This window comes from Gossypium hirsutum, chromosome A04 (assembly GCF_007990345.1).
Source record: "Gossypium hirsutum isolate 1008001.06 chromosome A04, Gossypium_hirsutum_v2.1, whole genome shotgun sequence".
In the NCBI taxonomy this organism is placed as follows: domain Eukaryota; kingdom Viridiplantae; phylum Streptophyta; class Magnoliopsida; order Malvales; family Malvaceae; genus Gossypium; species Gossypium hirsutum.
The window spans coordinates 55070265-55085083 of record NC_053427.1 but is presented as its reverse complement, the minus strand read 5'-3'; the positions used below and the strand labels follow the sequence as shown (position 1 = coordinate 55085083).

The 14819-nt window shown below is 33.6% G+C and overlaps 1 protein-coding gene across 1 annotated transcript; it reads left to right on the top strand.

The window, feature by feature from the left end:
* The first annotated feature begins 357 nt into the window (after positions 1–357).
* On the top strand, positions 358–1563 carry LOC107949269 (putative germin-like protein 9-2). Its single transcript, XM_041111058.1, has 2 exons — positions 358–545; positions 646–1563. The coding sequence occupies exons 1-2, from the start codon at positions 485–487 to the stop codon at positions 1233–1235; spliced, it is 651 nt and encodes a 216-aa protein (XP_040966992.1). The 5' UTR covers positions 358–484; the 3' UTR covers positions 1236–1563.
* Positions 1564–14819: the final 13256 nt, after the last annotated feature.

The window sequence follows — 14819 nt, the reverse complement described above, 5'->3', positions numbered from 1 at the left end:
AATAATTTAACTTTATATAAGATTTTTATTTTATAAAATTATTAGTGATATAAATTAAAATTTATTTTGTAAAGCAATTTTTTTAAAAATTATTGACCCCACAACCACCGGATAGAGTGAAAACCCCACATTTGGTTACAGTTTTTATTCAGAAATCATGGAATTATTTTTCTTGTACAGCAGCAGCTTTGTAGTGTATACCATCGTTTTTTACCCGAAATTGGAATTCTACTTTCCTTATATCATTAAAAATTGTGACGAAACCTTAATGTCATTTTATCGTACTAACTACAGTATTTTAAATAACATTTTTCCATCATTTTTAAGTCAGAGTTCGGCATCCATGTCTTCCTTTGATCGTCTTACTAGACCGTATCATATTCTTTAATAGACGCTTCAGTTAACTGTCTTTATGCATATGGAATATCATAAATTTGAGCAAATTGGCTCGCAATATTTGATCCTTTGGTGAAAAGTTCAAGAAATGACATACAAGACAAATATTAGCACTGTATTTCTTCATAGCTGCCGGCCATTTGCATATGGTGAAGAATTTGTCAAGTTACTATTAAGCTTCAGCTTCCTTTTTAATATATACAATCCTTTAATAACTTGCTTTTGTTTTACCATCTTTTATGTACCTAGGAGATTATCTGAAAATTGCAGGTATGGGTATCATATCATGCATTCATGCCATTTTATTTGTACTAATGCTTTCCCAGGTGATACATGGTAGTAAGATAGACCTTAAGCTTGACTGTGTGATCCCTCCAAATATCACCACCGATGATGCAAACTTCTTCACACACACTGCCTTTCGTGTCCTGATCGTGGCCGATCCACCGACAGCTTTTGAGTTTATGAAAGTGAGCGAGGCAGAATTTCCAGCCTTAGATGGTCAGGGTGTTTCTTATGCTGTTCTGCAATTCCCTCCATGCTCCTTAAATCCGTCCCATCGCCATCCTCATGCCGCCGAGCTTCTTTTTCTTCTTATAGGCTCTCTTAAAGTCGGATTTGTAGATGCAAATGATGTGTTACATACTCAGACACTTCAAACTGGAGATCTTTTTATTTTCCCCGTGGGAGTTGTCCATTATCAATACAACTATGGGCAGGACTTGGCTTTCGCGATTTCCGCCTTTGGGAGTGCAAATGTTCGAACCATACCTACTCCGGGTCTGTCGAAAAGATTACCAAGTCTTCCAAGATTGATGCATCGAATGTTGAGAAGATGAAGGTTTCTCTTATAGCCTCAAGGACCATAGCAGATTGAAACAACCTTGTAATATTTAGGCTTTTGTCCTTAATTGGATTGGAATTCAGTTGCCTTGCATCTTGCAATTTTGATTTCCAGTTCCATAAAATCATCAGTTCTTACTGAAATTAGACAAATTAAATGCATATGCACCTTAGGCAGATGAATCTTGCCATACGAATCTCATAAGAGAAGAGGTAGTTTTCTTATATAATAGGGGATGAAACTTAATATAACGAGGGTTTAGTAAATAAGACTGTAAGACCCGATTCCCTGAGCTAGTAGCTAAATCTGAGTAAGGAATGCTACATTTCAGTATAAATATTAATATCTTTTACACATTTTTAAAGTCATTTAAGACTTTATAAATCATTTCTAGGTTCTTTTTCATAAGTTTGATTGCATTTAGGATTGGTTCTAGATTTTTTTGGATAAAAAACAATAAGGTAGAGGAAACAGGGCCAATGTTGCGGCATCATTGGGCCAGTATCGTGACACTAGATTTTCTAATACTCATGTTGAGATATCTTGTGGCTAGTGTCGCAACTCTAAATCATTTTATCCTAAACAAGTCGAGACTTCTTTATATTTAAGTAAAGATCAACACCACATAATCCAACACATGTACATTCAATTTAAATCCATATAATACTTCAATTTATCAATAAATATCTTTTTTAATTCATCATATAACGATTACTCAGTTAGGCTCCATTTGTTTTACTAAAAATGACTTTCAAAAAATGATTTTTGGAAAATGACTTACTTTTCTAAAAAAGCTAATATTTTCTGGTGTTGGGATGAATCTGTGTAAAATATTTTCTGTTATTTCATAAATTTCTTGAAAATTTTTCATAAAAGTTGTTTTCAATTAAACAAACATACATTTAATATTTCCTTATTTTTTCATTGTTTAATTGAGTTTATTTTATATCTATAAATAATTCCTAATTGTGTTATAAACAAAAAAAATAAAAACAAATATTGAATAATAAATTATTTTCTAAACCATAATTAGTGCTACATAATATTAAATTAATAATATTTTCCAAGTGCATAATTAATAGTACACCACATGATCACTACAATATTTGTTTGAATAATAATAAATTAACTTCAAAAAAATAGTAGAACAAATATTAAATAAAAGCTAATTTATTATTATTCAATTAATAGGAAAAAGGGCTCAGATCTATAGTGAAATTGTAAAACATGAAGATAATTAAGGAAACGCCATTCTTAGGGATCTAAGCTTTTAACTTCAAAATCAAATTAAGTCTTTGGTTATTTTCAATATAATTTTTATAGATCCGAGGTCATGAGAGCTTGATTTAACTAGCCCATGTACACATTTTTAAAATTGTTAAAGTTTTAAAAAGTTGTCATTATTGATTTCTTAAAGTTCTAGGTGTTAAATTGATAGATTTTAAAGCTTAGATGTGAGAAATGACTAAATTGAATAAATTACAAAATTTATTTAAATTGATAATTGAACATGAATTGTTTGATTATTGATAGTGTTATATGTTAATCCATATTTAACGTCGATTGGAAAATGTCCGAAGACATTTTGGTAAATAGAGCCTTATTAGTTTAGAAAATGTTTTATTGAAAAAAATTTGGTAAGAATTTTACAGGAATAAGGAGGTAATTTTATGTTGTCAAGAAAATTCTTTTACGTTGACCATCCTATTTTACATGAAATAAACATAAAAAAGATTGAAAATATTTTTCGTAAAAGCTTTTACGTGAAACAAATGGAGCTTTAATGATTCAACAGTTTCGTTTAAACTTCTTACATATTAGCAATTCCCTCACTTCTATCAACTTCTTTGCATTATAACTATTTTATTCTTTTCCTCCTCCTCTCCATTCCACATCCTATATGAACATGTATGTATATATATATGTGAGAATCTTTGACTTTTAGTATAACTGTAACAGCCCGAATTTGGGTCTAGTCAGAACAGTGATTTCGGGACCACGAATTCGACGTAGAAAGATTTATTTTTATTATATTTTTATGGTCTTCAGTATGATTGGATGATTGTGTAAAAATTTCGTTAAGAAATTTTATAGATAAGGTATCCAATTTGACAAAGAGGACTAAATTGTAATATGCGTAAAATGTATGTTCTAGAAGCTAGAGGTGTCTAATTGCTATGAAATTTTAAATTGGAGGTCCTTAAATGGTAATTAGACCATTATAATTTAATTTGGACAAAAATGGACACGGTTAGATAAAATTTCAAAGTTTTAAGTGAAGGGCATTTTGGTCATTTGGTAAATAAAGACAAAAATAACAAATAAAAAGATGCCATCTTCTCCAATTTAGTCCCCTTGTGCTGAATTTGAAGAGTCGCCATAGCTAAGGTTTTGTCCAAAGCTTCCAAGCTCGATTGTAAGTCAGTTCTAGCCCTATTTTTAATGATTTTCATGTTTTTGAGATCGTTGTAACCTAATCTAGCTTTTTCAAGGACTAATTTGAAATAAAGATGAAGTTTAAAATTTTATCCATATTATATATTTGTATATTTTGATGTCTAATGGTAGAAAATGCATGTTTGGTGTTAGATAAACAATTTTTACTAAGTGATTTTCGGTAAAAATGTTAAAAAGGACTTATTTGTAATCGTTATAAAATGAGTAGTAAAAGTGTGATTAAGTGGAAAATGTGGGCTGGTATGAGTATGAAAATGGTTCAACTAGGCTTGGGTTTTGAAAAAATTTGAATACATTTCATTTTACGAACCTAGGGACTAGATTGTAAAAATGTGAAACATTAGGGGCAAAAATGTAATTTTTCCATAATATGATTTTTGGAATAAATTGAATAATGTGAGTATTAAATGAGTTAAATTTTTTATTATAGATAAAGAAAAACAAGGTTTGGACCTAGATGAGGGGAAAAACAAAGTGTTTGACGATTAGGTCCAATTCTACTATTTTTGTACTGAGGTAAGTTCGTATGTAAATAATGCATTGTTATATTTATGTTTTAAATTCTTTAATATTAAATGAATTGTGATTGACCCTTTGGTTGTATTTGACAAAGTTTTGACAAGCGAGAAATCCCGGTTGAACCTTAGGAATAGAATAGGATACGAGTGACATGTCACTAGGAACCCATGTGTATATGTGTTTATGTGATCCGAGTGCTGGTCTCATACGTCCTACCAGTGGCTGGGTATTATGACATATGTTACAGATACCTGACAGCTTGTGTGGGGAACACTAGCTAGCTACGTCTTGACTGACAGCTTGTGTGAGCAGGCCCGTGAATAGCTCGAAGGCGAGCCTATATGTGTTATGAGATATGAGGTAGCTTTAGCTACATGTGCAAGATTTTCTAAGTGCCTAATAATATTCCAAGTGTTCAATGGGAATGTCAAAGTTGTGAAAGGATATGGTTATGTTGCGAGTTGGTACAGGTATGTTCATAAAACTCATAAGTAATGAGCTCGATATGTGATAAACTCGTGGTAGGATTATGATTGAGTAAATTATGACTATGAGATTTTGATAACGTTCATGCTAATCTTCATCATGTTAATTGTATGTTAGATGTGTGTTTATGATGCTTATTATTTGCATAAGAACATACTAAGCTATATAACTTACTCCATTTTCTTTCCCTTGTCTTATAATGTTACCAAGCTAGCTCGAGTTCGGAGACCGTCGGAGATCCACTCACACTATCAACAATTATTTTGGTATTAATGAATTCAACATTTTGAGTTATAGCATGTATAGGGGACTTGGTTATTTTGTTATGTGCCATAATTGTTTTGGCCAAATGTGTTGGCTTATATTGGTTAGAAGTTCATCTTGTATAAGGCCATTGAAAATTGGCTAATATTGGTTATAAGTATATTCACATAATGATGCCTATCATGAATGATATGTTAATTGTCTTGGTTGTGGATGGTTGGTTGTATGTATATGTTTGGATTGGTGCTATGATATGTTGTGTAAGTGTGTGCATTAAAGGGTGGCAAAATGGCTTGGTAAATAACCTTATTTTTTTCCACACGGGCGTGTGTCTAGGCCGTGTATGATACACGGCTTGCCTCATGGGCATGTATTTAGGCCATATGTCCCATGCACCTTAATTTTAAGAAATAGAATACTCAGAATTGAGCACACGGGCAGAGATAGGGGCGTAGATCTCAGCGGTGTGGATGACACAGTCTCGAAAATGAGCGTGTGCCTTGGCTGTGTGAAGTCTGCACCTATTTTGTGAAAAATAATTTTCTGCACGGCCTAGCACATAGGCGTGTGACTTGGTCGTGTGACCTCAATTTGTTCATGAATTACAAGTCAGAGAGTTACATGGGGTCAGGACACGGGCGTGTGACCTTTTTAGTGGAAAATTTTCTAAGTTTTGTAAAAATTTCTAAAGTTCTCAATTTAGTCTCGAATCACTTCGAATGCACATTTTCAGCCTCGTAGGCTCGTAATAAGGACATTGTGATTTAATATGAATGGTTTTAATTTAGGTGCAAATTTATAACCCAAAATTGTATGTTTGGTCATGTGACAAGTCCGGTAATGCCTCGTACCCTATTCCAGCGTTGAATACGGGTAAGGGGTGTTACAATAATATTCTTACATGTAATATTAATTATTCTATGGGTAAGGGGTGTTACAATAACACTCCTACATGTAATATTAATTATTCTTTCAACTAATTACACATACTTTTAACAAGGCTATCTACTTGAGTAGCAGTCACTAAATTATGTATATCATTATCTAAGAAATTCTAAATTAAGATCTATTTGTTGTTTTTGAAAGTAATTTCAAAGAAATTTTTACCATAAAAATTTAAAAATTTTCATAAAAGCCAATTAATACAATTTTTGTTCTTTATTTCTTCCCATGTTTTGCTGCTAGGCAGCTCTGATCCTTCTTCACCAAAAAATAGTTATTTTCAGTTTGTTTCTCATAAAAATAGACTTATTAAGATTTTATACATATAAATTTCACCCCTAAATATATTTGTACAAAATTTCAAAGCCAAAACAAGGAAACCTAGAATCAATATGATCTTGTCTTACTTAAATTTATTTATCTCATAATCTGCAATTCCATTGCTTACTCCATTTCTTCTATAAAAAAAATAACTGGACTTAATAAGCTTTAATTTCATATTTGGTTCAACCTCTAACTCAATTTCTACAATTTTTGGTTAATTTTCAAAGGTGAGCTACTGTTATTGTCCATAAACTGTTTTAGTAAAAATATTTACTTTTCCATGATTCTTTGCATTAACTTTCAATTGGATGTATATAATCATTATACTTTTGATTATTATTCTATTCAATTTAGTCATATAACATTTCTTTTTATCTTAGGGTTTAGAGAAAGACTTACCATTGGTGGCAATCTGTGGTAAGGGGTACGCAGACTAATCAGATAAATTGGGAATACGTCCAAGAGGCCTTCCAGAAGAAGTACGTGCCCACTAGGTATATAGAAGCCCAAATGCTCGAGTTTATCGTGCTAAATAAGGAAATAAGACCGTGGCAGAATACGAGGCTGAATTTATGAGACTCAATTGCTATGCAAAAAGAATGATCGTCACAGAATAGGATAAATGTGTGAGGTTTGAGAACAAGATGCGATTCGACCTTAAGGTACAAGTTGCTCCACACCAGGACCAGGTGTTTGAGACCCTAGTGAAGAAAGCCAAAATTGTTGAGGAAATCAAACAGGTGAATCATGAACAATGGGAAATGAGTAAGGTCTCGATCAATAGAGATTTTGGTTCAACTGGCTCGAATGCTCATCCTATAAAATGATCTTGAGAGGGTATACAACAACAAAGGGTTTCTATCACTAATTTTGGGGATAAGACTTTCAACTTTGTACACTGTGGTAAGTGCTAGTTAGAGAAAATTGGGTGCATGATTTAGTTGTGGGTCAGATGAGCATAGGATTAAGGATTACCCTCGACGAACCAAACATACAGAAGCTCCAGCTCAAAATTAGGCCCAAAATTAGACAGCAGGCCGGTTACTTCCTGAGGGCTATGGGCAGAATAAAGCTCCAATGCTATAGCAACTAGAGCAAACTAAGCCAAGGCTAGACGACCTTCCCTTGTTTATGCCATTAGGTGTTGTATAGAGAGGGATAAGTCCGATGTCATTGTAGGAATTGAACTAAAGGCAACAGATGTGGTTAGAGCTATTAAAATATTATGATTGTGTAATTTAATACCACCTCAAAAAAGTGAATGTTGTAGCAAATACTTTAAGTAGAAAATAAATGATCGATTTAAGAGCAATATTTGTTGGGTTAAGTCCAGTGGATGATGGAGGCTTGCTTGTTGAACTACAAGTGAAACATACCTTAGTCAATGAGATCAAAGCCAAAAAGCCCTCTGATGTATCCTTGTTGCCACGAATTAAGAAGGTGGAAGATGAAAAAACTGAGGATTATTGGTTCAATAACAACGATATTTTGTGCTACCGTGGAAGATATTGTGTACCAAACGACATGGACCTAAAACATACCATACTTTGGGAAATGTATGCTAGCCCTTATGCCCTGCATTCCAAAGGAAATAAGATGTATCAGGATGTAAATGAGCTGTATTGATGGCCTAGACTAAAACAGGATGTGACAGAATTTATGGCTAAGTGCCTAACATGTCAGTAAGTGGAAGCTAAACATCAATTCCCTTCTAGGTTGCTAAAACATATGAAAATACCTTAGTGGAAGTGGAAGCGAATAATGATGGACTTTTTTAATGGGTTACCCTTAACAGACACTGGAAATATTTAATTTGGGTGATTGTAGACTGATTAACTAAGTTAGCACACTTCTTACCCGTTTGTAAGGATTATTCATTGTAAATGCTGGCTAGGTTATATATTTTGGAGATTGTGAGGTTGTATGGGGTGGCCTTATCAATTATCTCAAATCAAGATCCCCGCTTTATATCTTGATTTTGGAAGAAGTTGCAAGAGTCACTAGGTACTCATTTTGACTTTAGCATTGCCTTCCATTCGCAGTTTGACAGGAAATCCGAACGGGTTGTACAAATAGTGGAAGACATGTTAAGAGGTTGTATTATCAAATTCTGATGCAGCTGGAAAGAAAATTTATCTCTATCCAAATTTTCCTACAATAATAGCTTCCAACTGAGTATCCAAATGGCACCTTCTGAGACCTTCTATAACCGTAAATGCCGAACACCTTTGTATTAGACCGAACTGGGTGAAAGGAAAGTTTTGGGTCCCAAGTTAGTGCAAAAGTTTGAGGGGAAAATCAGATAATACATGATAGGTTAAAAATTACATTAGGTAGAAAGAAGTCGTACGTGGATTTAAGAAAGGAAGGATAATGAGTTTAGCATCAAAGATAAGCCTTTTTGAAAGTGGCCCCATAGAGGGAAGTGTTGAGATTGGTCAAAATGGTAAGTTAAGCCCGAGATTCATAAGACCCTACTGAATTCTTAACATAGTTAGTCCAGTGGAATACTAACTAGAGTTACCTTCTGAATTGGATGGAATCCATGACATTTTCCATGTCTCCATGTTAAGACGATACCTATCCAACCCTTCCCATATTGTTCGGATTGAAGAGATTGACATACGACTGGATTTTTCCTTTGAGGAGGAACTTGTGCAAATTTTAGAGAGAAAGGTTCTAAGAAGAAAACAAATCCCATTTGTTAAGGTTCTATGGCGGAACCATGGCACCAAAGAGGCCACGTGGGAACTAGAATATGCAATTTGTCAAAAATATCCTCATTTGTTCGAACCAGGTAAATTTTGAGGATTATATATAGGGTTAATTGAAATAAATAACTGAGAAAAGACCTAGACTTGATGGTTAATTAGTTAGTACACTCCCTAGAGGTCCTAGATTCTATCAATACCTCTCCCATTTCTTTTCTTTTCATTTTGCAGCAAACTAGGAAAAAAATCACATTAGAACATATTTAAAATGGAGTAAAAACTTAATAAGTATGGGAAGCATCCCATTGGTTTAGGATCTACTCCCTTCTCCCTTGCATACCAGGTTTGAGCCACTCAAATCCCATTTCTATTTCTGTTTTTTTTTTGGCAGAATAGGTAATTTTACCATACAACCCTCAAAACATGAAAACCCTAGCTACTTAGTACCATTTTTCCTAATTAGACATGGACTTTGTGTTATCTTCAAATCTTAATTAGATTTTTTTCTTATTTTCCCTATTTTTTATTCCTTTCTTTTTCATCATCTTCTTTACACAATATTTTCTCTCCATTGTGAAAATATTTCTTGTGTTTTCGAATAAAAATCTATCTTTGTTCATTCATTTTTCTATTAAATTGTCAAACTCATCATTCCTAGCCCAGATCCTCATCAAAAGCTTGGCAAGTACTCCCGTTTTAATTAGTAAAACTCATAAAACCTTAAATAAAGCCAATCCACACTAATCTTGTAATCCAATTACTTAATCTTTCTTGATTCTTGCTAAATCTTTCGATAACATTGGCGAATCTTGAAATTAAACATTAACTCTTGTATAATTGTCAGTTGAAGGACTCGTTTTAGGTATCTCGGATAAGATTTTAACGGGATGAACGTTGTGCAAGATCCTGGTGATAGGTGTGTTTTCTTATACAAGTGAATCAGTACAAATCGTATAATAGCCCGCTCAGCAAAGGATCTCTATTTTGTTACTATTTGGTGTATAGATGGTAAATTAATGATATATTTGAGTAATTAAAGTATTTGTTCTGGTTAAGTATAAAATTTTGTATACTACACCATTTGGAGAAATTCTAGCTTGGAAAGCTCTAAAGTTTGACGAACTCTTTTGTTAAGTACCTGCCCAACCTAGATACTTTGGGAAAACTCGTTAAGTTCGTAGTTGTTTAGATATGTTTATTATCTTTGTATGATGATTTAGTTAGTCAGGTTAAAGTCTAGTTAGAACAAAACTAGACTACTGTAGATGATAAGACCTAAATTTTGTTAAGTGCACTTAATCATGCAAATCAAGAGAGTTAGTGAAATTATCTGATTTTTCTAGTAATCCTTGTCTCTTGCTTAAGTGTACAAGGATAGCGGTGGTCTTTTTGAACACCTTTTACATCTTCTTCTTCTTTTTCTTTCTTGATTCCTTTTAAAGACTCTGAAAAACTGAAGTTTGGAAAACTTCTTCAAAGTGAAGTTTCGCAGTATCTAACTAACATATACGTTAGTACCAGCTCACTGGTAATTACTAATGAACCATTAGGTTAACATTGAAGTCATTTAAGTGTTTTTCGTACTGTATGCATAAATGTTAGAATGGTGTGTAAGGAAGGAAACTTTATAATTCTGGATTAAGTTTTGTTGATTCTTGTATGCATGTTCAGATTTGATAGATTGATGATCTAATATGCATAAATATCTTTATTTTAGCTCAAGAAGCTAATGAAGGTCGAAGTGATAAAAACAAATGACCTGCTTTGTAGAATGTGCTAGAGTATCTGGGGAGTTCCTTCTTACTTCCATGTTTTGTAAAATTATTGTTTAAATAATTCGTGTAAGGTAAGTAATCCTCCTCTATAATGGATGAAAGGCTTATATGTGGATAATGGATATCCAAAGTCATCAGTTCCAGTTCAGTTTGTCTGTGAAATAATATAAGTGACATTCTTCATGCTTAAGCCACTACCATATGCACTTGATCTGTGAAATAAAGTAATCCTCCTCTGTATGATATGATTTGATCTATGGTGATACAGAAGAGGAAATATGTTTGTGTAGCCTCTAGTAGGGCAACTAAATTGCAAACCGGATTGACAGATCACAATAAAACATATTATTCTAAATGACAATGATACAAGGTGTTAAGGGGGTGAATGTATGAACATAAGAATGTATGATATGCTTCTGATTCTAAATTCTGAGTACATGGCTAGCATGAAGATGGGTTGTCTAAGTTATGTTAAGTTGGCATATAGTATACACCCATGTGTTAAACAATTTGGTGTACTCAATTTGTTTGTGTTTTGTATACGCCATTAGGCGTGCTATGTTCATCGTGTGTGTGTGTGTCTCTGAAAGGTTTGGTTGTGTTGTAAGAAATTTTATGTATGATTTCTTATTGGAACTCACTCAGTTAATATGAACTTATTCCGTTACCTTTTCCTTCTTTAGCTTGCTGACTGAAGGAAGACTTTGTTAGAAGGACTACGCCAGAGTGTTGCTATTGTAAGTTAACTGTTTGTTCTGTATCATACATGACTCTTGGTGGTGATGTACAAATGTATTTTGGAAATGAATTGTATAAAGAACTTATATTTTGACAATACTCTATTTTTACAAGATTTCTATTAAGTATCAATGTCTGGATTTGAATTATTTATTGTCTATTGAAATTATTATATTTGAACTTATACGCCAAATGGCTTGAACTTTATTTCAAACTATTAGTGATTTCATCCAAACTTCAGGAAAATAAAAACTATCATATGTTTATATGTCAAACTTTGTAATAATTTTGTATAGCTTCCACCAAATTGTTTTGCTATAAGTTAGTCTTATTTTGAGTAGTGACCCATGAAGCTCAAATCCTATCATATGGTTGGGTATGGTGTGTTACAAACCGTGCCTTGGATTAGGGCCACACAAGCGTGTGCACCACACGTGTGGACCACGCGGCCCTTCACACATCCATGTCCCCCTCAAAACCTAGGATATTTCGATTCTCACATGGCCTAGGACCTTCTATACGATATTATATCAGCTGGACCCAGATATTACAATTTGCACATGGCCTCAATCTGTTACACAGTCTAGCCACATGGTTGTGTAACCCTCCACACGGTCAATAACATCCCACACGGCCTGACCACATGATCATGTATCACTATTTTTTAGATTTTATTATTTTTCCCAGAATTTTATGATTCATTTAGTCTAGTCTTTAAATGGTTCCCAAACTGCTTTTAGTGTTTTATTTTATTCGAGTGAGTCCCTAATAATATGAATAATGTTAGAATTCATACTCTGATTGATTGAATTATTATTATTACATATATGAATGAATTGTGAAATATATATGTGTATCATATTTATATTTGTGATTATACTTACAACATACCTTATTTTTACCATTAAATAAAATCCATGATAAGCATATTTCTGCTGCTATAATGAGTTAATGAGAGCACATTTATTACTGCCCTATTGATTTTTTATAAGCATATTATTGGTTCCCGTTTTTATATGTGAAAAACATGCCATATTTTTCATTTCATGAGGTTGGTTGCTTTGAAAAGGAAGAAGTTCTAGTAGATTGATAATCTACAACTCTAGTGGTTCACCTATAGACTATTTGGCAGCTTTTATCTACAAACATGTTGTGGATTCACAACCAACTAGCTGCGTATTAACCTGCAACACTAGTGGTTCACCCACCCATTTTGTAGCTCTTATCTACAAATATGTTGTGCACTCACAACCACCTGTAAACGTATTAACCTGTAACTTTTTTGGTTTATTCACAACCTAGTGTGTAGGGATGGACGAGTTCTGTGAAACTATTACTATGGTCTATAGTAGTGGGGTAGGATATTTTCTATTAAATCTGACATTGTGTAACATTACAGTATATAGTAGGGGAATAACTTTCAAATGTAGGAAAAGTATAGGGACTTAGAGTGAACACCCCATACATGGCCTAATCGCCAAATCCAAGTTACGAGATGCTTCGACTGCTGATGGAGCAATTACAGACCTTTATGCAACATCCTATCATTTAAACATGTAAATAAACAACATTCACATACATAATATGCTACACGATCATTGTTGGATCTCACGTGTAACAACTCATTTTCAGTGAAATCGGAACAGTGGTTTTGGGATCACAAATTCGACATCAAAATATTTATTTTATTATTATTTTAATGTCTATAGCATGTTAGTATCACCGTATAAAAATTTGTTAATAAATTTTATTATTTGCATACTTAATTCGATAAAAAGGACTAAAGTGTAAAAAGTGCAAAATTAGAGTTCTATAGGCTAAAAGAACTAAATAGCTATGGAACTTAAATTTTTGAGCACTTGGATAGTAAATAGACCATTTTTAATTTGAGTGGACATTTATGGACATTATACAAGTGTTTTTCAAAGGTTAATTAAAGGTTAAATAAGTAAATAAACTAACTAAAAATAAACTAAAACAAATTGTCATATTCTAAACTAGGTTAGTCCACCGAAATTTAATCCCTGGGAGGAGTTTAAAGGTTCGGCCAACACATATTTTCTTGCATGTGAGTATTTTTCATCTCAATTTTAATGATTTCTATATTTTTGATGTCCTTATAGCTTAATCTAGCTAGCCTGGTGACTCATTTGTAAAACTGTTAAATGGATAGGGTTTTTCCATGAATGGTATTATGTTGTTTTTGATGTTTTATGGAAGAAAATGATTAGTTTTTGATAGATAAACAACTTTTTTAAGTGATTTTTGATGAATTTGCCAATTAGAGATTAAATTGAAAAATGTAAAATATTCATGGTATAATTTGTTAAATAATGAAATGTGTGGGCTTCTATGAGCCTCTGTGAAATTCGGCTAGGCATGGGTAGGGGTGAAATTGCATGAATTTTATTTTACGACCCTAAGGATTGTAACACCCCTAATTCGTATCCATCGCCGGACTAGGGTTAAAGGCGTTACTGGACAATCGGAAACATTTTACAAACAATTCACATACATTATCCACCATCATAATCAAATATGATCATAGAGTCCTTTATATAGGTCATCGAGACCTTAAACATGCATTAGAAAGGGGTTGGGACTAAACCCAGCTCATACAAAATTTTTCCAAACTTAAACAATTTTTCAAAGTTTCACAGGTCACACACCCGTGTGAATAGGTTGTGTGCCTTACACGGCTTTAGACACGCCCGTGTGTCTAGGCCATGTCAAAACAAGGCATACATACTAACTTGTCCACACGGCCACATGACACGCCCGTGCGGCAGGCCGTGTGAAAATTTCGGAGGCTACTGACTTGAGTCACACGGCCAGTCACACGCCCGTGTGTGTAACCCATGGTCGAAACTGACTTGGCCACACAACCTAGCACATGCTCGTTTGTGCGGCCATGTGGCCTGCCCAAGCTCATTTCAAAATGGCCCTCAAGCAACACGACTGAGACAGACACCCGTGTCGGTGCCTATGTGGGCAAAAATAGGCCATTTACAAGGCCAATCTGCCACCCATTAAGGGTCCTCCCTACAATCATCAAAACCACAACATTTTATGCCAAAATTTCAACAATTTCCCAACCAAAACATATACCATTCATGCCATAACATTATCAACCAATTTCATACTTATAATCCATACTAAATCATAACAATTCATAAACCAATTACATACCAAACATATATGTTTCATAACTTAATTCACATCATTTCATCTCATGTCATAAACTTACCAAATTCCATATTAAATGTGACACCCCTAATTTGACCCTAGTCGGAAAGCGGTTTCGGGACCGCTAAACCGAGTCACCAAATTATTTGAATATGATATTTATTGTCTAAAATAAAT

Excerpts from the sequence above, each read along its gene's own strand:
- LOC107949269 (XM_041111058.1), top strand. The coding sequence starts at position 485 with ATGACATACAAGACAAATATTAGCACTGTATTTCTTCATAGCTGCCGG. Across the intron at positions 546-645 it reads CTGCCGGCCATTTGCATATG|GAGATTATCTGAAAATTGCA; the intron begins GTGAAGAATTTG and ends TTATGTACCTAG.